This window comes from Phalacrocorax carbo, chromosome 1 (assembly GCF_963921805.1).
Source record: "Phalacrocorax carbo chromosome 1, bPhaCar2.1, whole genome shotgun sequence".
Taxonomy (NCBI): Eukaryota; Metazoa; Chordata; class Aves; order Suliformes; family Phalacrocoracidae; genus Phalacrocorax; species Phalacrocorax carbo.
The window spans coordinates 206,118,606-206,142,863 of NC_087513.1; the positions used below are offsets into that span (position 1 = coordinate 206,118,606).

A 24,258-nucleotide genomic window follows, 5' to 3' on the forward strand; every position below is an offset into this window, starting at 1 on the left:
GCAGGCTTTAGTCTAACTAACAAAGGAGCAGTTAAACTTTATGTGATCCTCTTCTTGCTGCTGAATGTATCCACTGGAGGGAATGGAGTTTTAAAAAGTTTTCTAAATGGGAAGTCAGAATGGTTTAATGGTCAGGAACAAAGCAGCAATGCCTTCAGCACTTACTTATAGTACCTTAAAAATCTTCCAGACTCTAAGTAACCATCAGTTAGCCTAACAGTGGGTCTGTCATGCTGGATACCCTTACAAAAAACATCCAAATATCACTGAGGTCAATTCAGCCTTCATCTCTCCAAGACAAGGAACTGCACTTAAGTTACTTGCAGGTATTTGAGAAAGATCTTCCCTGCTCCTCACAGAACCCCTTGCATCTGTGCACCCAGCAGACTCCTGTGGATTCATCCCCAGGCCAGCCCTGGGGAGGGTACAGGTGGGAAATGAGGCACTGAAGAGGAAAAGACCTGCCCAAGATCATACCAGCAGTCTGTGCCAGAGCATGAACCTCTACCCAAACCTGCCGGGTGAGCATCCTTCTCCTCACCAATGGCCTGCCCACTCAGATAGGAAAGATTATGTTTATTGTATTCCCCATAAAACATCCTCCTCTTTGTTGGTCACAAGGCTAGAGATTTTAGGGCCAAAAAGGCCTGTTTTGATAGTTTTGCCTGATCTGCCAGAGTGCATAGACTTTCAGTGAGTTATTGAATCCACACCTTTTGGTTGAAGGTCTTAAGGAATAAAATTTATTTGAGATTCAGAGACCTCCCATAATGGAGGACTGACATCACTCTTAGTTCTAGTTAAAATTGCGCATTATTTCCCCTTTGAATTTGTGTAACTCCAGCTTCCAGCTACCAGATGTCGTTCTGGACTTGTCTGTCAGTTTGAAGAGCCCTCTGTTCCTGGGATTTCTCTTCCCACCTGAACACCTATTTTCACTATCAGGCTTATAGGAGCCTTAATGACCTCTTGGGGGTTTTGCACAGATGGTGCTTCTTGGGTTTCATGGTATGACAGTTTTTTTCCAGCTCTCACATAAAACCTGTAGCTCTCTGTAGCTCTAAATCCTGGATGGTCTGCATCCAGCCAGATCAGTCAGTTCTTTTAAGACCACTGTTCAGATGCAAAGTTACCAAGCCCTGCACTGCTGTGCTGCTCTGCGTATCTCAAAAGTCTCCTGGCATTCTTTGAGGAGAAATGAGATGCACTAATATCACATGTTTGTATCGCAGTCCCAAGCCAGTGAGCAGTCAGCTTTCTATTTGATACTTCTGTTAAGTCCTACCCCTACCTCAGCCACCAGCTAGCTGAGTGTGGTGTTCCTCTTGGTTACATGTTGAAGGCTCTGTTCTGAAAACATCTATGGTTGTGGTCTCCTTTGCTTGCTTGTTTGGCTCAGTATTGTATAACTACACATTTTCTCTATAAGAGGGCCAGTGCAAGGGGAGCAGGAAGACCTGCCACACCATGCCTAGAAGAGATGCAGGACTTGGATGGAAAAAGCCCTAACCATGGGCCACCGCTAGTCTCAGAGCACAGAAATGTTGCCCACGCCTCACCTCCTCTTCCAGTTTGATGACCTTGGCTTGTGCGTTGTTTAGGGCCTGATCGAGGATTTCGATGTGCCTCCGCTGGTCCTCATTGGCAGAGCGCACAGCTGCCAGCTCCACCTCCAACTTCTCCTTCTCCTTCAAGTGCTCTTTGTCTGGAAGAAAGACAAGAACAAGAGCCGCTCGAGGACAGCTCACATGCCCTCGGCCATGCCCCTAGAAAAGCAACAATTACATGAAGCAGCAGCGAGTGGGGCCATTACAACATAGTGCTGAGATACAGCAGGCAAGGAGTTTCCACTGCCAAGGCTCAGCCCAGCCTTACACAAGTGGAAACAAGTGACAGCTTGGGCTGCATCTGCACTAGCAGAGCTTTGTGGGCCTGAGCACTGCCTCATAACTGTCCATTCTGCTGAACTACCAGCATATTCCCCAGCAAAATTTTGGCTTGCACCAGCTACTCCTTTCCCACACGATGCCCAGGCCTTACTTGAGAACAGCCTATGTCAGGACTGTTTATAGCTGTCAGCTTGGATGCTGCCATTCTCTAAGGCACAAGAAACCTCAGCTACATGGATGCGGGCTGTGCTGTGCCCAGCCCATTTTATTTGCAAGGATGGAGATCATGAGATACAGAACATGTGAAGAAGCCAAATAATAAATACAGGCCTGTGCTGGACAGCTTGAAAATAGAAAGAGAGGAAAGTGATAAGGAAGACTAAGATAGGAGGCATCTGAACAGGCTTTCTCTGGATATATACAGAAAGGGGGCCTGTGGGAGGAATTCCAACCCTGTCGGGGCCCTGGGTGACTTTCCAGTCCTCCTCTAAAGGGTCCAGCAATCAGTGCTTCCCCCTTATTAAGCGCCTTAAAGCACCAGAAGCGAGACTAAAACATGTGGATAACCTCTGAAAAATCATCCCTTTTTTGGATAAGATTTAAAGCTACATTAAAAAAATCCACCTGGCTAAATTCAGTCAGCTTTACCCTCATTTTTCTTCAACCAAACTGCAGGCCCACCACTGACTTTGTTGGCAAGCTGCCTGGGGAAAGGCTTGGCTCCATCTACCTCTGTCCTGACAGTGCTGAGAAGCCATTTCAGGGAACATGAGCATCACGGGCCAATCACTAGAACCCCAACATTGGACCACAAAGGGTTAATGACCGGAGGGAACAGAGGATGGAGGTTTCATTCAGTGAAATCTGAGATTTCAAAATCTGCTCTTCATTCTGAATGACAACAAAAATAGAGCACTTGGCAGGCCTCCAGGAAGGAAGGTTTTTCCCCAAAATTAATTTGGTGTCAATTAAAGATTATTTTCATTTTTTACTTTTTAAACATAGCATTACAGAATTTATTATTTTTTAAGTGAAGCGAAAAGTTGCTTCAAAAAACGTTGAAACATGGAAAATCTCCCCCCAATATCCATCCCATCCCACCCAAGCATGACCGCTCAGGCTGGAAGCCCCACCATCCACCACTCCTAAGGAGGGTCAGGAAACTTCACATGGCCAAAGCCAGCCCATTCCACACCTGAACTACCCCCAGAAGGGCCTTATTCTTAAGGCCATCTCAATTACAGTTGGGATGAGAACAGGTTTAATTTACACACTACCAGTAGGCACCTGCCACAAGGTGAGATGCGTATGAGCCGAGCCACGTGGAACAAGGAATGAGTGGCTGAGGTGAGTGCAAACCCACCTAGCCGTCTTCCCATTTACGCTAAAAGAAGCAATTCAGCACCTCACTATGCACCTGGTAGCAACACTGGTACACCAGCCTCTGCAAAACCCACAAGCAAAGCCCAGCAAGTGCAGTGCACACCACGCCACTGACTGCCACCACGAGCCATCTTGGTATGACATGGCCTTAATCTTCCCACATTAGCAAGAAATTTTATATTGGGCATGCAGGTCTCTTCCCTCCATGCAAAGACGTTTACTTCAGTCGGATTCACCAGAAATAACATTAATATCTATTGAACAAAAGTGTAAATCTAGGCAAATTATCAAGCAGCTAATTTCATTAGAGGGTGAAGAAGCTGGAAGATGAATGCTATTTTGGCACTCCAGTATCTCATGCTGGGCCACACTTGCTGTGCTCCAGATTTGAAACCCCAATTATAGGAGGACAGAACATAGAAAAACAGGACTTGGGATATTCACCTTCAACTTTCATTGTGGAACTTGAAGCACTCTGCTTACTCTGCTACATTGTTTTCTATCCCTCCCTAAAAGGAGGGCAAGATTATGCTGTACACAAAATGATCACTGAACCCACTAGAGAGCTGACAAGAAGAATTTACTTAACAGCTCTCAACACTTCTCCACATCAGCTTCTCCCTGCAAAATGCTGGAGGCACATTTTATAAGCACTTTCCCACATTGCACTAACTTTTAGTAAAGAACGTCTTTGTTGGACGTACCTTAAATTCTCTTCAAGTACATACAGGTGTCCTTAAACTCTAAAAATAGTGTTTTACTGAGCTACACTTGCACATACCTTCTGCCCATGCACGTGCTTTTTACCTAACAGACTCCAGCTAATAACTATTTCTATTTTCTGGTGGGTCACTGCTACATCCCGCTACTGAACAATCCCCAAAAGGCTTCTCTGCGGTAGATTACAGTTGCAGTCTCACAGCTTTCCATCCATTGCCTCTGACTGTTGCACCTCAACACACTGAGGACATTACACTGATATTCTGACTGGGTAAAAGAAAGTGGAGATAAAGCCAAAAGCCTGTTTCAGTGCTTCGCAAACAGGCTTTTTTGGTTGTCAAGCTGGTTAGGTACACCAAGAGTAGACCAGTCTTGACCCTGCTTTGAAGCAGAAACATTAGACAGAAAGATATAATCTCTGCCACCCCTTCACCTGCTGAGATGTGACCCCCAGCTTTTCACACAGACCTCACGCTTAACAGGAGGTTTTGATCTGATCAGTCTTGAAAGAAAAACAAGAAATACGTTTTTAACATACATTTACCTATATTAGTTGAATGTGTGCCCTCAAAGCCACTCACAACTAAACACTACATTATAGACAGCACAGGTCCACCCTGCACACCTCATAAGGAGCAGCTGCTTTAACTCCTGCATCCCAGCCAAACGCCAACACAGATCATTACCATCATCTTCAGTTTCGCTCACAAACAGCACATTCCCAACAGCTTTCTGGAGTTTGGACCACGCCACCACCAAGAAAAGCCTGAGAAGCACAGGAGGTTGTGCTCGAGGTCCCTGAGCCTGTTTTCTCACATGGTGATTAACAGGGATTCTGCACTAGCATTAATAATTATGGTCAATTGTAACATACTTAATAAATGGTTAGGTACATGGTTACTTGTGGCCACTGACCTAAGCAGGGATGCAGAAAGGTTTGATGCTCTGTTGTCAAAGGAAGTCACCGAATCTCCATCGAAACTCGTGATGGCTTTCCTTATCCTACAAAGTATCGCAGGCAGTGTAAGCATGGTCTGATTTACAGTTAGGACATTTCCATTTGCATGTCATGAAGTACAAGTCAGGGGAGAATTTGACCTTCACGTGCTGAAAACTGAAATCAGTTTTCCCACTCCCCTTCCCTTTGGAGGGCAGGGTGAAGTCATGCAGAACAGATGCATTCTTCTATACAGCACTGTTCCTTCAGGATACTGCTCCCTCCGCAGGTGCCCTTGGCTCTGGGTGCGGGGGGGGCAGTGGCTCCCCACCTCCCCACATGCAGCTCGCGGCTGTAAAATTAAAGGACAAGGAGCTCCCTTTCACTTGCCCCTGAAACTTCTGCCTCTGCCCTGATTATTTCCTCTCTTAATACCGAATGGCTCTTAGTCTGCCAAAAACACCATTCTCAAAAACGTTTAGTGTGAACATTTTTGCCAGTTGGATTCATTTGATGGGAATATTCATTTGCCTGGGATATTTGAGACCGAGATATATGCACAAGTTGTACACGGCACATCCACTGCACACTCCCACAAAGCATGAGGGTCTACCAATGCACTGCCAAAAATGTCTGTGCAACCCCACTAATGGGTGCAGAGCCACATGAATGGGCACAGACCTTGATCTGCCTCAGACACCTGAAAAAACAGTCCCTTGGAGGAACCCCTGCTCTGACAGAGTGCCTGTAAGTCCAGAAATCCCAGAAAAACACACAAAATTCTCAGATTCCACCAGAACAAATTTTTCCCATGATATGCTGTAGCATAAGTTTTCTCTCTGCCCTATGCCCTTGAAACCATCCTCAATCTTCCTGCCTCTCCCTTTCTACAGCATCTCTCAGCCTCTTCCTGCCTGGCTCTTCTCTTGCCTGTATGGGCCCATACACCTTCATCGGTTGCTGCTTCACATCTTTCCTTATACGAACCTTTTTCTCTGACAAAAGATCACATAATTATCATGAAACTAATAGGCCACGAGTTCTCTCCTACCCCCAATAGAAGAGTAGCATTTTTCTTAGGCACAAATGCCTAGCACTTAATACTTTGAGGCATGCAGCCTGGCTTTGCCTATTATTATGACACAGAATAAGAGTTTTTGTCACCTCTGGTCTCCGTCTCAGAGCGCATGACTGCTCTGCACTGTTGCACTGCTAATAGAGAGCTCTGCAAGAAACTGAGAAATGATTCCTGCATGCTCTGCCTTGCCAGATTTCTTTTTCAGGGAGTTTTTCCTATTACTGGAGTTCTACCACAGTATTAGTTCCACATTTGCAGTATTACCAAGGACAAGTGTTAAAAAAACCTCAAGGGTTTCTTTCCTTCTTCACCTCATCATGAGATTGGCTTAAAAATGTTAAGTTTCAGGAACCTGCTATATGTTGGAGTCTTTTTATATAACTTGGGTTGGGATGTTAAGGGTCATGTTTTCAGGTTGCTTTCCATAAATGTAGGGGCTAGAAATATGCTTTTGCTTTTCTAATTAAAACTAAGATTTGCATTTACTAATCTGACTTAATAGCTACTACCCTTAGGAAAAAAAACAAACACAAGTTTTATGACAAAATTGCAACAGCTGATAGGAGTGCTTGTAGGCACCATTTTTTCTCCTAAAAATTACTATTTCAGTCTCAGCAGACAGGTATACACATGGCAGCTAAAACAAGCTGCACGCCGTCTCCTCTCAGTTTCCTGCCTGAGCATCCCATCAAAAGACATGAGGAGGGTACAGATCATGCTTGCAAAACCCCCAGGTTGGTCTGCCCCTGGGGAAGACTCACAAACATCAGCATATAAATGCAGTCAGCAACAGAGGATTTCCAAGCAAAACCTTTTATGGGCTCTCAGAGGGGTGTTTTAGGCTGGTATCCTGATATCAAGGTCACTACTGCATGTGCCCCAGCAGCCCAAAGAACATGAGTGAAGAGGACCTGCTTTACATGTGCCCATTTTTCTATTCTTAGAAGCACTCTGCATCACATTGGTAACATTTAGCTCTCTGGCCTAGCCAGAAGACACTTCAAGCATCCAAGCCTGTCTTATGCGTTAGGATATGAAAAGCTATATTTGTTCGTAAGCTGTGAATTGATAGCAGTAATATGCTGAGTGCACAGCACAAAGTTTTATTGCTAGATATTTATCAGTAGAAGCACAGGCCGTATTTATGCACTGGAAAATTTCTCAAATTCAGTCCATCCTGGGGATTTAACTCCCCCTTGCAGCTACCAGCATATGGGAACACTGCCAGGCTGTCTCTATACGAAGACAGCAGACCTCAGTCTGCAATTTGCACTGTGCAACTTACCCCATTTGAACTCTTCCCAAGGATGACAAGACTTACATAGCAATGCTGTTTTCTTAACAGATCATCCCCTTGGATTCGGAGCAGTACCTACCCACCCTTGTGGCATCTGCTAATATGGCAAAGCTAACACAGTTATGGAAAAGATCATTAGATTCTCTTCTGGTTTGTGCACACACACACAACTATCAGCGAAGTTGCCATGCTGGCATAGTCTCTGCTGGTGGGAGCTAGGAGAAGGCTCTCCTGCATTTGGAGCAGCTGGTGGATGCTTCAATGGGATTTAAGCCCACAAGGTACTGCACAGCTCCCAGGTGGTCAAGCCCATGCTGAAGATGCTCAGGATACATGAGAAGCCACGCACTGTCATGCAGCATCCAGATGCTCAGGTTTTGGTTTGGCTGGTCACACAGAGCCATCAGCACAGGGCAGGGGAATGCTGCACCACTCTGCTCAGTCATTACAGGAGCCTAAAACTTGCCAGGAGCAGATGTTTTTCATAGTGGTAGAAGTTGTAAAATCTTTGTCTCTTCCACCCTTTGTGAAAAGGAGGGTCCAGCTCTGCTCTGCCTCCTGTTAGTCAACCCCCAACACTGATGACAAGTCAGCAGAGGTTGCTCTGAGCTTGATAAGCCAAGATAAGAATCTGGCTTCTCTAAAAAGCGTGCATCTCTAGAGATGATCCCCGCAAGCAACACTTCACAATTTCAGATAAATATTTATCAAAAATAAGCTAAGTTGTGTTACCATTAACTTCCACTGCCTGGTTCTGGTGCTCAGAGAGAAAAAAAACCAACTGCCTAAACAATCCAGTCTGCAGCTTAAAGAAGAGTATGTGACAAAGTAGCTGTGTAAAACCAAACCATAAAGACAGTAATGATTAATAGCAAAGTATTCACCTCCACTCCAGCACACATATGTATTTGTATATATATATGCACCTTTGAAACAGATCAGCACAGTACTCACTCTGAGTCACATAAAGGCCCTCTGTTGACTTATCCTCATGCCCATCGAAGTCTCTACTGGCTAGCTGCCTATTGGCTGTCTCCAGTCGTTCTGCAAAAAACAGGAAATACTTTAAGTATAAATATATGTATATAAAATTGTAGGCCAACCAAGAAAATAAGATGCATGCCAGCAGAGCAGTATAAATAGACTCTCTGAAGGAGGACATTAAAATGGAGGCTGACACACACGTAAAAGATGAGGCCTTTGACCTCTTCCATGAAGCTGTGTTGTTCAGGTTTACAGAACCTGGGGAAAAACCCTCTGCTATTAGTGCTGACGTGCCCAGAGAGTTCATCTCTCACACTGTCCAGAATGCACAAGGCATTTGCAATCTGAATTACCCAGCTTTGCAAGGGGATGGGTGCTTTCCTGCAGTAGAGTGTTGTCCCTGGTGCAGCAAGATGCCCTGGGGGAAGGCAGTCCCCAGCCCAGTGACACCAATCCTTGGGGATGCCCTGGGAAAGGAGCAGTTTTCTGCAGCCAGGGGCAGTTTACCCTGTTAAACTCCTGCCTTCAAGTGCCTCCCTTCTCCAAAAAGACCATGCAATCCTCCTTGCACCATTGCATAATGCATGAGCCAGCTTGCAGAAGGCATCTCACTGTACAAGAAGGTACCAAGTACCCCATCAAGAACCTGGACAGGTAATAGCTACAGGTAATAGCTACCCAACATACCCTCTGTTATACTATATATTAATATATATTATATATATATATAGTATATATATATACTATATATATTGATATACCATCAATTTTATGTTTTTAATACAAAAAAAAAAAGAGAGACACCCTTTGATACTTGCTACTGGTTTTGAAGGCACAGAACTTTGACATTTATGGGTGGTACAGCATTGCTCTCTATTGCAACATGATCTTCAGCTCATTAGAGCTGGACAAGACTTCAGGACTGGTGGCCTTGCTGTCAAATCAATATTTGCAAGTGCTAAATGCAAAGGCACCATCTGAAGTTGACTCTTATGTTTTGCCAGAAGGTTCCCTTGCAACGAGGGGGGTGACAGCAGTTTTGTCTTATGCCAATAAGCAAGGTCTGATTTCTCAAGACATTTATCTGAAACATGTGTGAAGCTACTCCTCTAAAGCCTGCTGCTCTGGAGCTTGTGAGAAGTGAAACACCATGTCAACAGCAGCAAAAAATACCAACACAAGCAAGTGTAACGTACCACGGAGATCCCTGTTGAAGTCATGAAGTCTTCTAATTTCTCCTTCGAGTTTGTTTCTCATTGCTTTGTCCAGAGACTCCCTCTTAGTGGTGGTCTTGACCAAGCCCTCATAAGCTTCTGAAATCCTCTGAATCTCTATTTCAAACTGAAAGGAGAGAGAGCTCCTGTTAAAGCCCAACAGGAAGGCGTCCTGTCCCAGCGTTTGCCCAGCATGTTTCGAAGGGGCACTGGGGTCGGGACAATGCTGATGCATGCCAAGTGTCACGCCAGCCACCAGCTCTACAATGACCAATCTTCCTGGCGGAAGATGGTGTGAAACCCCCAGTGGTGCTGACGGTTCCTGCAGTGGGGACCCCTGCAAATGCTCTGTGGAGCAGCTCACCATGCCACAACACCCCATGGCACCCCGCTGGCAGCTCCCAATAAAGCTTGGGGTGAGCTGGACCTGATGTAGCTGCTCACTTGCCTTCGTTCTGCGACCGAGGTGGCTGCTTTATCACCATCCAAGAGAAGAAACAAAGGAAACTGTGTATTTGTGTGGCCTGTATTCTTTCCTATAAAGGGTTGCAGGAGGCAAGATTTATTACTCTGCCAGATCCCTGATTCAAGACCTAGCTCTGAGCTCTGTGTGCCCCCAGAAATGTTTTAGTTCAGTCCCATCCAACTCTTTTAATAAGCTAATGTCGCGTTAAGTGTAACAGCTTTGCTAAAATCATTGCTGCAGGAATGATCAACACCAATGTGGGAATCTGCTCCTGCATGCCTGGACCTTGTGTTTGCGGAAAAAAGCTTGATAACGTGCACAGGCTGGAAAACCAAGTGCTATATATATATCCTCCCACATACCTTTCTAAATCTGGCTCTTTTTTAGCCTCTGGAACGGATTCGTGATCTGTGAAGCCAGGGCGCAAGCCCACTTCCACTTGCTGTGGAGGTAGGTTCCTCTCCAGGGCTTGTTAAGCTTTAGGTATCATTTGCCAGCTGCAACAACTTACAGAATAAAAGCTCCAGGGCCACTGGAGCTGTCACCCTGCTGTATGTGTAGGAACCTGCAGCCATGCTCCATCAGCCTGGACCTGTGCTTCCCATGATGCTGGCGCCACTCTGTCTGGATATGGCCCACGGGCATCCAGCACATCCAAACCACACACCAAGGAAAGCCCAGCAGAGCCATGATGGGGAAACCTGGTTACCTTCCCCGATTTCTGCTTTCAGCTCGCTCAGGCACAAAACCTGAAACAAGTGGCCATGTGCAAAGTCAACGGAGTGGCCCCCATGACACCAGAAGCTTTGGATTAGTACCTTGCTGGGTATCATATCACCTATCTCACGCTGGTGGAGATTTAACAGCTCGCAGGTATTTCACACACATACATGCTCCTCCCCTACGTGCATGACATTAAAAGGTACCATATGTAGATTAGTTCTCAGCTGACAATTTTCCGCAGCTCAAGAAGAGGATGACCTGTTGAACTGGCCATATCCCATGCTATGATATTCTGACTTGGGTGAACTGCAAACCTAGTTAGATTATTCTGACTTTTCATTTTGGTTTTGGTGTTTGGTTTGGGTTTTTTGTGTGTTTGTTTGTTATTTTTAAAGCAGGGGCTCCAGGAAGCCCCATTAAATTTTCCCTAATCACATCTAGAAAAGCAGGTCCTCTTCCCACCCTGCTAATGCATGGTCAGACACCAAATGTGTTCCCACCATGAGCATGCTTGGAGGAACACTGCATAAACTCCAATCTGTTTAAAATTCAGACTGAATATTACTGTGGTCCAAAAAAAGTCAATGGGTTTTATTTTTCCTCATATGCATGGCAAATTAAGCTTGTACAAAGCCTTATCGAAAAGCCTGAACTTTTTTGAGAAAATCACCTGGAGTGCTGTGCGCAGTTCTGGGCCCCACCATTAAAGAAGAATGTGAAGGTCCTTGAATGCATCCAGAGGAGGGCAACAAAGCTGGTGAAAGGCTGAAAGGCATGTCCTATGAGGAGCAGCTGAGGACACTGGGTTTGTCTAGTTTGGAGAAAAGGAGGCTGAGGGGCGGCCTCATCGCTCTCTACAGCTTCCTGAAGAGAGGAAGTGGAGAGGGGGGTGCTGTTCTCTTCTCCCTGGGATCCTGTGATAGGACATGTGGGGATGGTTCAAAGCTGCATCAGGGGAGGTTGGGACTGAACATCAGGAAGCATTTATTTACCGAGAGGGTGGTCAAACACAGGAACAGGCATCCTAGAGAAGTGGTCATTGACCCAAGCCTGTCAGTGTTTTAGAGGCATTTGGACAATGCCTTTAACAATATACTTTAACTTGGTCAGTCCTGAATTGCTCAGACAGTTGGACTAGGTGATCCTTGCAGGTCGTTTCCAACTGAAGGACATTGCATGACTGAAGCTCGCATGACTGGAATGCTGTAATGCATGGCTACATACCTTTTGGGAAAGACAGGTCAGCAAAGTGAGGTGGGAGAGTTGCTTTTTATGTGAGGGAGCAACCAAGATGCATCAAGGTCTGCCTAGGGTTGAAGGAAGAACGAGTCGAGAGCTTATGGGTAAAAATTAAGGGGCAGGCAAATATGGGTGACACTGTTGCGGGTGTTTGCTAGAGGCCACCTGATCAGGAAGAGGAAGTTGATGAGGCCTTCTACAGACACCTGGAAGTAGCCTCGCAATCGCAGGCCCTGGTCCTCGTGGGGGACTTCAACCACCCTGATATTTGCCAGAAAAGCAACACAGCGAGCCATGCATGATCCAGAAGGTTCCTGCAGAGCATCGAGGATAATTTTTTGACACAGGTGGTGGAGGAGACTAGAAGGCGAGATGTGCTGCTGGACCTTATACTACTTTATTGTATATATATATACACTGTATATATATATAGTGTATACACATGTGTGTGTGTATATATATGTATATATATACACTATATATATATATTGTGTATATATATACTTCTTTACTGTGAAGGTGACAGAGCAGGGGCACAGGCTGCCCAGGGAGGCTGTGGAGTCTCCTTCCCTGGAGACATTCAGAACCCACCTGGACACGTTCCTGTGCCCCCTGCTCTGGGTGTGCCTGCTCAAGCCAGGGGGGTTGGACAAGATGATCTCCAGAGGTCCCTTCCAACCCCTACCGTTCTGTGATTCTGTGAAATATTCTATTCTATTCTATGTCTGACCTACAACCAAACTCTGTTTCATGTGAATTTTCCAGAATCAACATGACATGTTGATTAGTTACCACAATACCAGCATAGTTTCAACTATGTGATTCTGTTACAGCTTTTTCTTTAGATCAGCGTTACCTCTGCTAGCAGAAGTTTTCGCTTCCAGTAAGTAGTTAGAGGCTATATTCAAGCTACCTTGCATTGCTCTCCTTGACCATTTAAGCAGATTGAGCTTCTCTCTCCTTGAAAGGATGCTTTGGCTTAGCAAAAATAATTTTTAAAGCACTTTGTTGAATCCTTAACTACATGATGCCTACCAGACACCATGCTTGGTTGGGTGCCCTGACACCTGCCAGTTCCCACGCCTCCACTCTCCTGGGGTGAGCCACTATCTGCAGGAGAAGATGACTGCTCCAGAGAGCTCCTACCACAGAGCAAAGCAGATTTGCCAACACGTCAGGGGGTTTCCAAACTCCGCAGTCCTGCCCAATGCTGCTGGTTACCACAAGGACTCTGACTTGCCTGTTATCTGCTATTATTTCTCAAAACACATCACCACGCAAGTCTCCTGCAGCCCTAGAGGCAAAGACTTGCTGCAGGAAAAGAAGGAACCTCCATCAGCACTGAACAAAATTAAAGGACAGCAGAAGAACAGCCATAAATTGTGTTGGTGTTTCTCAGCAGCTCTGGGATTTCCTTCCCCTTCTTCTATGGAGAAGAAAAAACAGTTCAGCCTTTTCTCTGTCTGGTAGCTCCTAGAGCCAACACACTCAAACAACCCACACACACAGCATGGGGAAGAGCGAGCCCAGCCCGGCAATTAAACTTCATCAAGGTAACACTGCCCAACAGAGAAACAGCAGCAACAGAAGAAAAAAAAAAAAAAAAAAAAGAGAAGATAATGTTTTGCTTTCGCAAAAAAAAAGGTCAAAATTAAATGTGCACAACTCCTCTTCACCTCCCAACTCTTTTAGATAAGAAAACCAGCCAATTGTCAAACAGCACAGGGATTAATCACCACCTTGTACCTCTCTGCAAAAAGTCTGTTCAGACACAACTGAGAATTTGACAGTCCTCAGGGCTGATCTGTTTGTACGAATGCCCAGGGAGCCCTTTACGTCAAGCTGACTTTCTCTAATTTCTTCTCCTATTCTGTAACGAGTAAAAGTGATGGGAGGGTGGCCCTACCTAGAATAGAATTGTTATGCACTGACAAACAAGAAGTACTCCTCATGACCCTTCCACTTCTAACAAGAGGGAAGAGTTTTCACATCCAAAATATGTAATTTAACTCACTGTCCTGTTTTCAGAGGTGATGTTCAGCTGAAACTGTGGAAACAGAGGAGGACCTGCCTTGTCCTTGTGTTCAAACACAGAAAAAACAGCATGGGAGGGATACTGTGTGTTAAGGCTTTGGTTCAGGACCTGAAGAAAGAATGCACTTGAGCATGTGTTTCCCTTTAATACTCCGCTTACATTCCCCCGAAGTCAATGGGACTCGAGTCCACGCTCTGTTGACTGAAGTGAGACTTCACCCCATGCTTGAATACCTTTCTGTTGGTGTCTGATGCAATCGACTCGTGGGGCATCCAAGATAAAGAGAGAGCCATTTCCAAGAGTGTAAAAGGAAATCAGAGTATTTTTAGGGCATCGCACTCAAATACCTTTTACTGAACAACGCAGCTTTTGTAAAATTAATAGTTGGAATATTTCTTTTTGCCCATGAAAGCCACAGGGAAGCCAGCATTAAAATCTTTGCAGATGTCTTCACACAGAGTTAACATTGCTGCAAAAACTTCTCAACTAAGTTTAGGAAATTTTGTGAATAAACTCAACTCATCTGTTTGCAAAGGAGGAGGCTGAAAGACAACAGCAGCTACAAAACAACAGGTTTTTTTCTAACCTGTTTGAACAGATCGTCACAGATTTTTCCCAAAGCCGAGGCTGGGACATGGACTCTAGGAGCTGCCTCTTGCCCTGTGACGGGTATCTCCAAGAGTACCCTGATGCCACACAGCACACAAAAAAATAAGCTCCTATTTAGACTCCTAAATTCAGAAAGAAAAAACCTGCAGTATAAGCCCATTTGTGCATAAGCAGTGGGAATACATAAATTAAGTATCAGTGTAAAATCCTAAATCACTCATTTGGTCTGGGACCTAAAGCCAGCAGATCTGGGGAGCATCTCTGCATCGCCTTCAGTGAGCGCTCATTTTTAAGCAATTTCTGCTTTGTTTGATTTGACTCTCCATCTTGTCACCCCAGGCAGTACATAGGACAGTGCCCTTCTCCACCAAAAATGCCAGCTTGCATACAGAAAAAAGGGGTGCAGGATCTCTTCACAAAAGGGTTTTTGAGCAAAACCTTTACCAGATAGCTCTTTCAAACAAGGGGGCAGTGCTTTTTAAGCCAGTATGTTCAAAGGTGGGTATCTAACATCAGTTCCTAGAAACCCATCGAGCAGTCACTGAAAACTTCTGAGACAACGAAGTTAATGAATTTCCAAATAATGGGCAACCCCACCAACAGCTGTTAATGCTTCCAAAGAGCATGGAGTGCCATGCGAGCGTATTGTGGTGGACAAAACCGCTCAGGACAGATATGGCCATGCTCTTCAAACGCTTCTCACCTGCAGCCCTCCAGCCTGCGCAGAGTGTGCAGGATCCAGCTGCACCAGGAGCAGACTCTGCCCATGAGAGACTTCCAGGGAAAGCTCCGCTGAGGCCAGCATGGAAGGATGGAAGGGGAAAGTCCCCAGCTGAGAGACATGTGATGGGCTGTCCCATTTTGCCCTAAAGGCAGGGGAGCCCACAGGCACAGGATTACACTTCTGGGAGACCACAATGGAGAGGTAATGGTTAGAGATGGCCACTGGTGCGTCCCCATCGCAGTGACATGACTATGAAGAACAGCTTAAGGGACCCAAATGCAGAATCACCAACATGGTTGCCCTGCCCAAGCCCCATCCACCCCTCCACATACCTTCTGCAGCTTGTCCGCCTTCTCGTAGTACCCCTCCAGCTCCTGCCGCAGCACGTGGTTCTCCTCGGAGAGCATCTCCACCATCTGCTGTGCCCGCTCCACGATGGCGAAGGCGTCAGGCGTCAGTTGCTGGCCCGGCGGTGTCGGTGTCGGTGTCTGGGCAGTGGCGGGGGCTGGCAGCGGGGGCAAGGCTCCTGGGAGCAGAGAGCCAGCAGTGGCAGTGGCCTGTGAGGACATGGGGCTGTGCTGCTGGGCCGGCGGCGGCGGGAAGGGCGGCTGGCATTGTCGGCTGCAGGGAAGCACACGCGGGGGAGGCGTTAGAGCCGAGCGCCCTCAAAATGCGCACAGGAGCTTTTGCCTAATAACTGCATGGTTTATTAATAGGGTTATAACTGTACAGTTGTGATTCCGGTCCTTAGTCACTCCTAAATACCAACAATCGCAGCAGGGACTGGGTAAATTGTCTCCTCGCCTGCTCTTGACAGTGATGTATACATCTGGCATGAACGGATAAAGGAAGCATTGACTTGAAAACAGCATTTTTGCCTAGGTGCGCAGCTAATATTTCAGCAGCCAGCCAGCCTCTCCCTGCCCCCCCTTGCCACAAACCCCACTGCTGAGAAGCGTGAGCCAGTGGGCTCGAAGGAAACACAAGGGATGCATTACTCACCCTTCGAGCACCGCTCCCTGCCTGGAGCGAGACCGGCTGATCGGCCGAACTGGGAGGCGAAAGGAAGTGATGTGAGCGAAGCAGCGTCCCCAAGCAGCTTTAGCAAGCGGCAAAGGGAAGGGCTGCTGTGGAGCTGCTGGAGGCACAGCCCCGGTCAATCACGGCAAGCCATGAAAGCCATCTTCCAGTGCGAGACCTCATTGTGTCACTCCCCGACTACTGGCATCCATCACACACCAGGCTCGTGTCGAGAAGGATGAGAAGCAAGCTGGCAGCAGACCTGGTTGTGGGCTAGCCTTTCAGATCGCGGGCAGCTCTTTAATTCACCTGAGTCACAATTTGCAATGGCTGGAGGATAACCCAGGAGGACATCTTAGCAGTGAGGGTAACCCTGTGGCTGGTGGCCAGATGGGACCTGGAGTCCCTCAATTCTGTCCTGCATTTCAGCCTTGCAAGCTCAAGAAGGGAGACTGCCCCTGTTTCAAAGGGGGGAAAAGTCAGGCAGGGAGCAGCTCAAAGCTTGTCTGCACTGGACCCATCTCCATCCCTCCATCCACTGCATGGGCAGCCTTGGAGCCTTGGCCAGGGTGAGCAGCCACAAAGAGCCTTGCTGTGCACAGGGTGAGCCACTCCTCAGCCCAGATGCCAAAGCTGTGAAATTTCTACACTGTGCTTGTCTAAGAGACTCAACCCAGACCATGCAACACATAGGTGTCAGAACCCAGTTTGGCTGGAAAGTAAGCCGGCTGCTGGACTCCACCTGAAGTATGCAATCAAGCACCTTCTGAAAGTTGTATTTTAGCTTAACCACAAGCTATTAGGCTTACTGTAGCTATCATTGCCTTTATTTCCGTACCCCACACAAGGCAGGAGACCTAACGAATAGATGTATTTACCCCATTTGGCTTCAAAGATCCATGAATGTTAGAGATGATTTTGTGCTATATAAATACATAATAAATAAGATTACCCATCTTCAGCACCTACACAGCTTCTCAAAGCAGCGTTTTCAAAAGCCCTCAGCGTTGGCCTAATTCTGCTGACAATAACCCGTCACTGCCTTCAACTGCAGCAGAGCAAGGCAAAAAGTGAAGGTAATTTTAAAGCCCTGCCCTAAAAGTGAACAGCACTGCTCTAACAAGCCTGTCCTCACCAAGCCACACGATGACGAGGAAAGCCAGCAATTCAGCCATATCTTCCCTGTCAAACCAGAGGGAAAGCAAACAGGGCTCTGCAGCTGCTCCCTAGATGCAGCGTACACACAGCCCCACACTCCCATGCTTTGTCCGATGCATCCACCGTGGCATGGAAAGGTATTGAAATGGAGCAAAGACCTGAATACTGCTAACCTGCCCAGGAGCACAGACCCTGGTCCAGGCTCAGTGTCCTTGGGAGGAATATCCCGGCCAAGCTTCATGCAGCCAGCACTGGGAAAGCCTGTGCTGAGCTCACCCTGCCCTCAAAATGGCTTTTACCTGCAGAGTGTAGACATACCCTTCTTCCCTGCTAAACGTCCTTGGAGGCAGCTCTGGAGCACAGCAGGGAGGCCATTCCCCCTGGGTAGCTCCCAGGGCCAGGGGGGTTTTGCTTTCAGATCCAGGCATGTTACTTCTCTAGTAGAGGTGCAGCCTAATGACTAAGCAGCTAAATGTCTACTGAAAGTGGATAAAACTTTCCACAGGACAGGAGAGCAGGGAGATGCTGTACAACACTTTACATATGGCCAACAAAACACAGTAATTCATAAAATCACAGACCGTTTTGGGTTGGAAGGGACATTTAAAGATCATCTAGGTCAACTCCCCTACCATGAGGAAGGACGTCTTTCACTAGATCTGGTAGCTCAAAGCTCTGTCCTACCTGATCTTGAACACTTCCAGTGATGAGGCATCCACAACTTCCCTGGGCAACCTGCACAAGTGTCTCACCATCATCATAAAAAAAAATTCTTCCTTAAGTCCAATCTAAATCTACTGTCTTTCAGTTTAAAACTGTTGCTGCTTCTACTGTCACTACAGGCCCTGGTAAAAAGTCTCTCTCTGTCTTTCTTATAAGCCCCCTTGGAGTACTGAAAGGACACAATAAGGTCTCCCCAGAGCCTTCTCTTCCCCAACTTGAACAACCCCAACCCTCTCAGCCCTTCTTCATAGGAAAGGCGCTCCCTCTGACCATTTTCATGGCCCTCCTCTGGACCTGCTGTAGCAGGTCCATGTCCTTTTGTGCTGGAGACCCCAGAGCTGGATGCAGGACTGCGGATGGGGTATCACCAGAGCAGAGCAGAGGGACAGAATCACCTCCCTCAACCTGCTGGCCGTGGTTCTTTTGATGCAGCCCAGGATATGGTTGGCCTTCTGGGCTGCAAGCACATTGCTGGCACATGTCCAGTTTCTTGTCCACCTCCAAGTCCTTCTCCACACATCTGTTCTCAATCCATTCATCCCCCAGCCTGTACTGATATTGGGGATTGCCCCAACCCTTGTGTAGGACTTTGTACTTGGCCTAATTGAACTTCATGAGGCCCACCTCTCTAGCCTGTCAATGTCCCTCTGGATGGCATCCCTTCCCCCAGGCACCACTCAGCTTGGTGTCATCTGCAAACTTGCTGGTGGTGCACTCAACCCCACTGCCTATGTCAGTGATGATGACATTAAATGGTCCCAGTAACAACCCTTAAGAGACACCACTCATTACTGGTTTCCACTTGGACATTGAGCCATTGACTGTAACTGCTTGGACGCAGCTGTGCAGCCAAGTCCTTATCCATCTAATAGTCATACATCAAACCCATATTTTTCCAATTTAGAGGCAAGGATGTTGTGGGGGACCATATCAAAGGCCTTACAGAAGTCTAGCCAGATGACATCTGTAGCTCTTCCCTTCTCCACTGATGCAGTCACGCCAGCGTAAAAGGCCACTAGATTAGTCAAGCTTGATTTGCCCTTGGTGAAGCCACGTTGGTTGTCTCTAATCACTTGTTTTCCATATGTTTTGACACAGCTCCCAGGAGGAACATTGCAAAGTTTTATCTGTCATGGCTGGTGAAGGTTCTTTTCATGCTGGCCCACGCCCCCATCCCTGTGCCCGCACAGAGCATACCACAGCAGAAATGCGACAGCACAGAGAAACAGGAAAAAGGAAACTGCAGCAGCTACGCAAACACAGCCCTCACCGAATGCCACACCAGCTGGAGCCAAAAACCATCCCACTCCACCAGAGGAGAGGATGCTACCACAGCTCAGGACTCTGCTGACTGCTGTGATTTGCTGTGGTGCTCGAAATTGCCTTAGCAGGACAGGGGGCATTCCAACAGGGAGTGTTTAATTTTAATTCAGGATGTTAGGCTGCCTTGCTTTCTTGCATTTGTCACAGAAAGGAAAGGAGCATGCACGCCCACACCCAAGCTGACTTTCTGGCTGGTGTATCTGCACTATTGCCTTCAGATGGTGCTCAGCAAAGCCCAGGGCTGCCAAAAGAAGCAGTCATGACTTCCGCTGAAATCCCCTTAAACCAGTGGGCCCAAGGTAGCCGCCCCAGAGCTCCTGGACACCAGTACTGGGTTGAGATGCTGTTCCCTGCTCACCTGCCTTTGGAGTTTACTGCTCCTCCAGCCTCACCACTTCTGCCTGCTGCTGGGACCTCACAGCAGGATGCCCTGTGGGGTCACACTGACCTCGGGGGCTCATTTTACTTCATGAGACCAAAACCACATCTCCTCACAGTACCTGGTGATCCAAGGCCGTGCGAGCCAGAGAGCCCAGCAAGCCCTGTGCCAAGTTGCTTGGCAAATCACAAGAACAGCCCCGCATGGGCACAGTTCTCACACCATCCCCACAGTGCCCCTTTCTTTTGGTGCCCAAGTGTATAAATCCCAACAAGGGACCCCATGCTCATCGTGGGACTAGTATATTTTTTGCTCAAAAATATGAACAATAAAGAACATCACGAGCAGTGGAGCAACAGATGTCACCCACGGTGCAAAAGATGCACCACAAGCATTTGTAAATGTATCCAAGCATGCAGCGCCTCCTCAGCGCTGCTGACACCCAGTCCGCACTTGTGCGTTTTTACCACAGCAATTAATTGAGCTAAGTGTGAGTTTTTTATTACCTATTTATTTATTTATTTATTTATTTATTTACCTATTTTATTACCTATTTATTACCAAATAAAAGGTAACAGTTCACTTTATGCAAGTAAAAGCCCAGCTGTCTGGACACAGTTATACCACTACAAAAACACACATTTGCTACAGGTACAGATTTTCTCACTTCTTTATGGGAATAGCTTAGAGCAATAAAATTAAATTGATCTCTGAATCCAACCCAGTGGAGATACAGCAATTTTTCTTCTTCATAATGAAGCAGTACATTCTTTGGTCATAGATACACCCTTTAAACACTTGCATGAGCTCCTGACACTGTGCTTTTGGGAAATCTCAACCTCCCATCAATTTAACCTTTTCACATGTACTTTGGTCTGTCTAGCTTTTCACTAGAGAGGGAGGAGAGCTCCCCAGGATCTTGAACTACAAACAACTTGTTGGACTAATAGCAGCAGCCTGGCACCAGAGTCTCAATAGCCAGGGCCACAGGAGAGATTCTCCAAAGTGTTTTCCAGCTTGGAAACTCAACAAGCAAAACCAATATTACATCTCTTGAAGCACATCTGTTCAACAAAATGAACATGTTTCTTGCTTTTACTTGCTTAAACTGTCCCAATTTAATTCTGACTAAGCCTACTGCAAAATCTCCAAGTGTATATGCAATAAAATCAACACAGCGATTCATACTAACAAATCAACATTTGTAGAAATAGGAGAGCTATATTATCAGATTAGTTCACATCCAACCACTCACATAAAGCTCCAAAGAAACGAAGCAATCAGGATTATCCTGAACTCCTTTGGACTTCATAAAGAATGACATTCTCAAAACTTTCCTACTGTATTTTAAATGTTGATCTTACTCTGCATTACAGCAAGACAAAATCTTCCAGCCAAACAGGTTTTTATCGAAAATCATCCTTATTAAAAGCATGAAACTGTGGAACAATATCAGTTTTGGATATCTCTGCAACACTGCAGCTACATTTCTATTGAAAACATATTTTTTTGTTGACATTATTATAGAAGTAGGCTCCTATATACTTCCACAACGCAAAGAAGAGAAAAAGAAAAGAACTAAGGAAACCAGCTTTTAGAATACGGAGCACCATGCAGGCAGCGAGCCTTTCAAGGGCTACCATGCTAGGCTTGCCACAGTGTGCTCTCTCCTTTAAGTGATGCATAGCTTGTGACACATGTAATAGCTTGCTATGCATAGCTTGCAAAATACAGTGTCTGCAGCAAAATACTTGACCATGGACCTCACTTTCATGAGAAACTCCTCAGAGTTCAGCAAAGCCACCCAAGCCCCCAGATTTCAGCGTGGTCTTAATACACCTCTTGTACTGGATCTCCCGGGAACAAGAATGACAAACACAGAGGAGTTTTGGGGGGAACTTTTAGCTGTATGTAGGAATAAGAAACCCTGAAAGGACAATTCACGATGAAGTCGACTTGCTGTTGACCAACAGAAAATCATAAATACAGAAGAGCTATTGCTCAATAAAGCAGGGAAGTAGTAATTAAGTAATAAGCAAAAAATAAGGAAGTAATGAAATGAAAATGCCTTTAAATGTTCTGGAAAGAAAAGTTCACCACTGCCCTGCTAGAGGTACAGTGCGGCTCTCCTCCATGTAGGGATGAAGAGTGGCCAGTGGAAGGAGGACTTTGTTTCCAGAATACCATAGCATTTACATTCATAATTAAAATGACACCCTCTAACCTATTTAGCTCATCTTTCTCTGAATGGTCTGCCTTCCTTTGCCTCTAGGGCAGACTGGCCTACTTCATCTCTCAAAGACTCTCCCAAGGGACTTCATCTCCCAACTTCACACATCTACTGTGGATGCTTCAGCTGAGTCAGCAAAATGAAAGTGGCATTTCTGGGGCGCAGATCTTTGAAACTGCCTTAGGCTTTTATCTTACAATGAGAATAAAAAGTGTGCCCACTGACCAGGCATCTTGAGTCTGGATACTAACCCTCAGACCCAGCTGTCTACCCAACCTCCGCTATGATTTCTGCGGTCATGAAGCAGACTTAAAATGCTGTTCTTTGTAGTTGTGAACAACATAGATGAATCAGTGTTGTCACTGTGTGGGAAAAAGACAGGATCCTGGGAAAGTCAGTAAGTCCAGTCTGGTGGTCATGGTACAAGGAAACAGCTATAGACCTGTCATTAAATGCTAATACAGCCAGAAATGGGAGATGACTTCCCATAGCCATGATGTAGCCCTCACGGTATCCTCTGGCTTATGGAATCAGCAGCAGTTGCAACACCTTATAAAGACAAAGGTTTATTTCAAAAACCATTTTGCAGACTTGGACTGACAACTCCAGAATTCATTATTTTGTTAGTGATGTTTGTTAGTGCTGGAAAGACTCGGCCCAGCTTCTTCAGGGGTGACTACATCAAGATTTGCAGGGCAAAATTATCATCTGAAAAGACACATGCTGCATTAAACATATTCTCCATAGTTAAGAGAGGTACAGGATATCATATTTCTTCACAGGGATTCACACTCAGAATAAATACTCCTTCTAAAGCCCAGCTGATTTTCAGCAAAGGAAATGGTGCCTTCCTCAACCTCTGCACTCCTGGAAGAACCAATGGGGATAACAACACAGAAGGGTAAGGAGAAATGACATGGGCATCACCCAAGCTGTGGGAACGGCTTCATTTCTCTTCCATTTATTTTACTGAAAGGCAAATTAGACCAGGAGGAGAGCGTACAAAGCTCTTCTGCAGGGCTGCCAGCATCCACATCAGCTGGAAGTGCAGCCTCCAACCCACGCTTGCGCTTGGGCTACCCTCGCAGAGAAACGCCTAGCAGAAGTCAGCTTGGGTGTGACATCCCTCGGCTTGGCCACATTGCCAGCATGCCTATCTGCCTGGGGTGTCTCAGGGAAGAAAAGGAGCTTCTTGTAGTCCCCTCAGCAGCCACAGACATGTGGCTGAATGAATAAATATCAACAGGTTGTCTGAAAACAGCGGTAAAGTGGTGGGGTGAGTTAACGCACAACCAACCAGAGAAGCCACAGACTATTTCAACAGTTAAATGCAGGCCTCTACGTCTAGGCAGGGTGGAATTTTATTAGGCACAGAAAAACCTGGGATATCTTAAAAAGAGCCCAGATTTATTCTTCAGTTGCATGCCATCTTTTAAAATGCATGGATTATATCAGAATTAAAAGGTGCCTGCATGATTGACTTCTGCATGTAGCCACAAATGAAGCCCCCTCAACAAGCAGCGGTGTTTCTAGTTCAAGACTTCGTTTCCATTATACATGCTTTTTATTAACGGTGCAGAGAAAGAAGTCATTCTGGCTAAAAGACACCAGGATCTGACAAGGGCCACTGGGAGCAATGAAGAGGATTCGTTGCATTGAGTGATCTGGATCACTGCTTAAGCAGGGCATGGAGAAACAATATGGACTTCAGCAACGTCCCAGTTCATCCACCTAGGAATAAATACAGCATGCAACAGCAAAAGGGTGGGAAATCCTATCCCAGGCTGTGACTACCCTCACATGCCTGACCAGATAACAAGCTGGATGGGGAGCTCCAGGGTTGCCAATGACTGAAACGGCAAGTGTTAATGAGCTACATAGATGAGGAACATCGAGTCGCATTGCAGAGGTGATATTATATCTGATTAGCCTCTGATTCAGCTGGTACTGTAACTGTGTCCAGGTTGGCTTTCCACAGTGAAAAAAGGATTTTTGACAACAACAAATAATTACAGGGCTCCAGGCTCCATCTGTTAAATGCATTAAAGGACTGACAGCACAGTGCTCCTCACTATATCTGACAAAGATACTGCAAAATCTCAACTAGTAACTAGAAAACACAGGCTA

At 46.2% G+C, this 24,258-nt stretch overlaps 1 protein-coding gene across 2 annotated transcripts in view; it reads right to left on the reverse strand.

Moving 5' to 3' along the window:
• The window catches only part of AMOTL1 (angiomotin like 1), a 61,148-nt gene that overhangs the window by 17,715 nt on the left and 19,175 nt on the right, over positions 1–24,258 (reverse strand). For both annotated transcript variants that reach the window (XM_064441348.1, XM_064441349.1), the window contains 4 exons: positions 15,631–15,919; positions 9,485–9,629; positions 8,259–8,348; positions 1,560–1,705 (listed from right to left, as the gene is read on the reverse strand). In XM_064441348.1, coding sequence (XP_064297418.1) covers positions 1,560–1,705; positions 8,259–8,348; positions 9,485–9,629; positions 15,631–15,919 — 670 coding nt within the window. The remainder of the gene's footprint in view (positions 1–1,559; positions 1,706–8,258; positions 8,349–9,484; positions 9,630–15,630; positions 15,920–24,258) is intronic.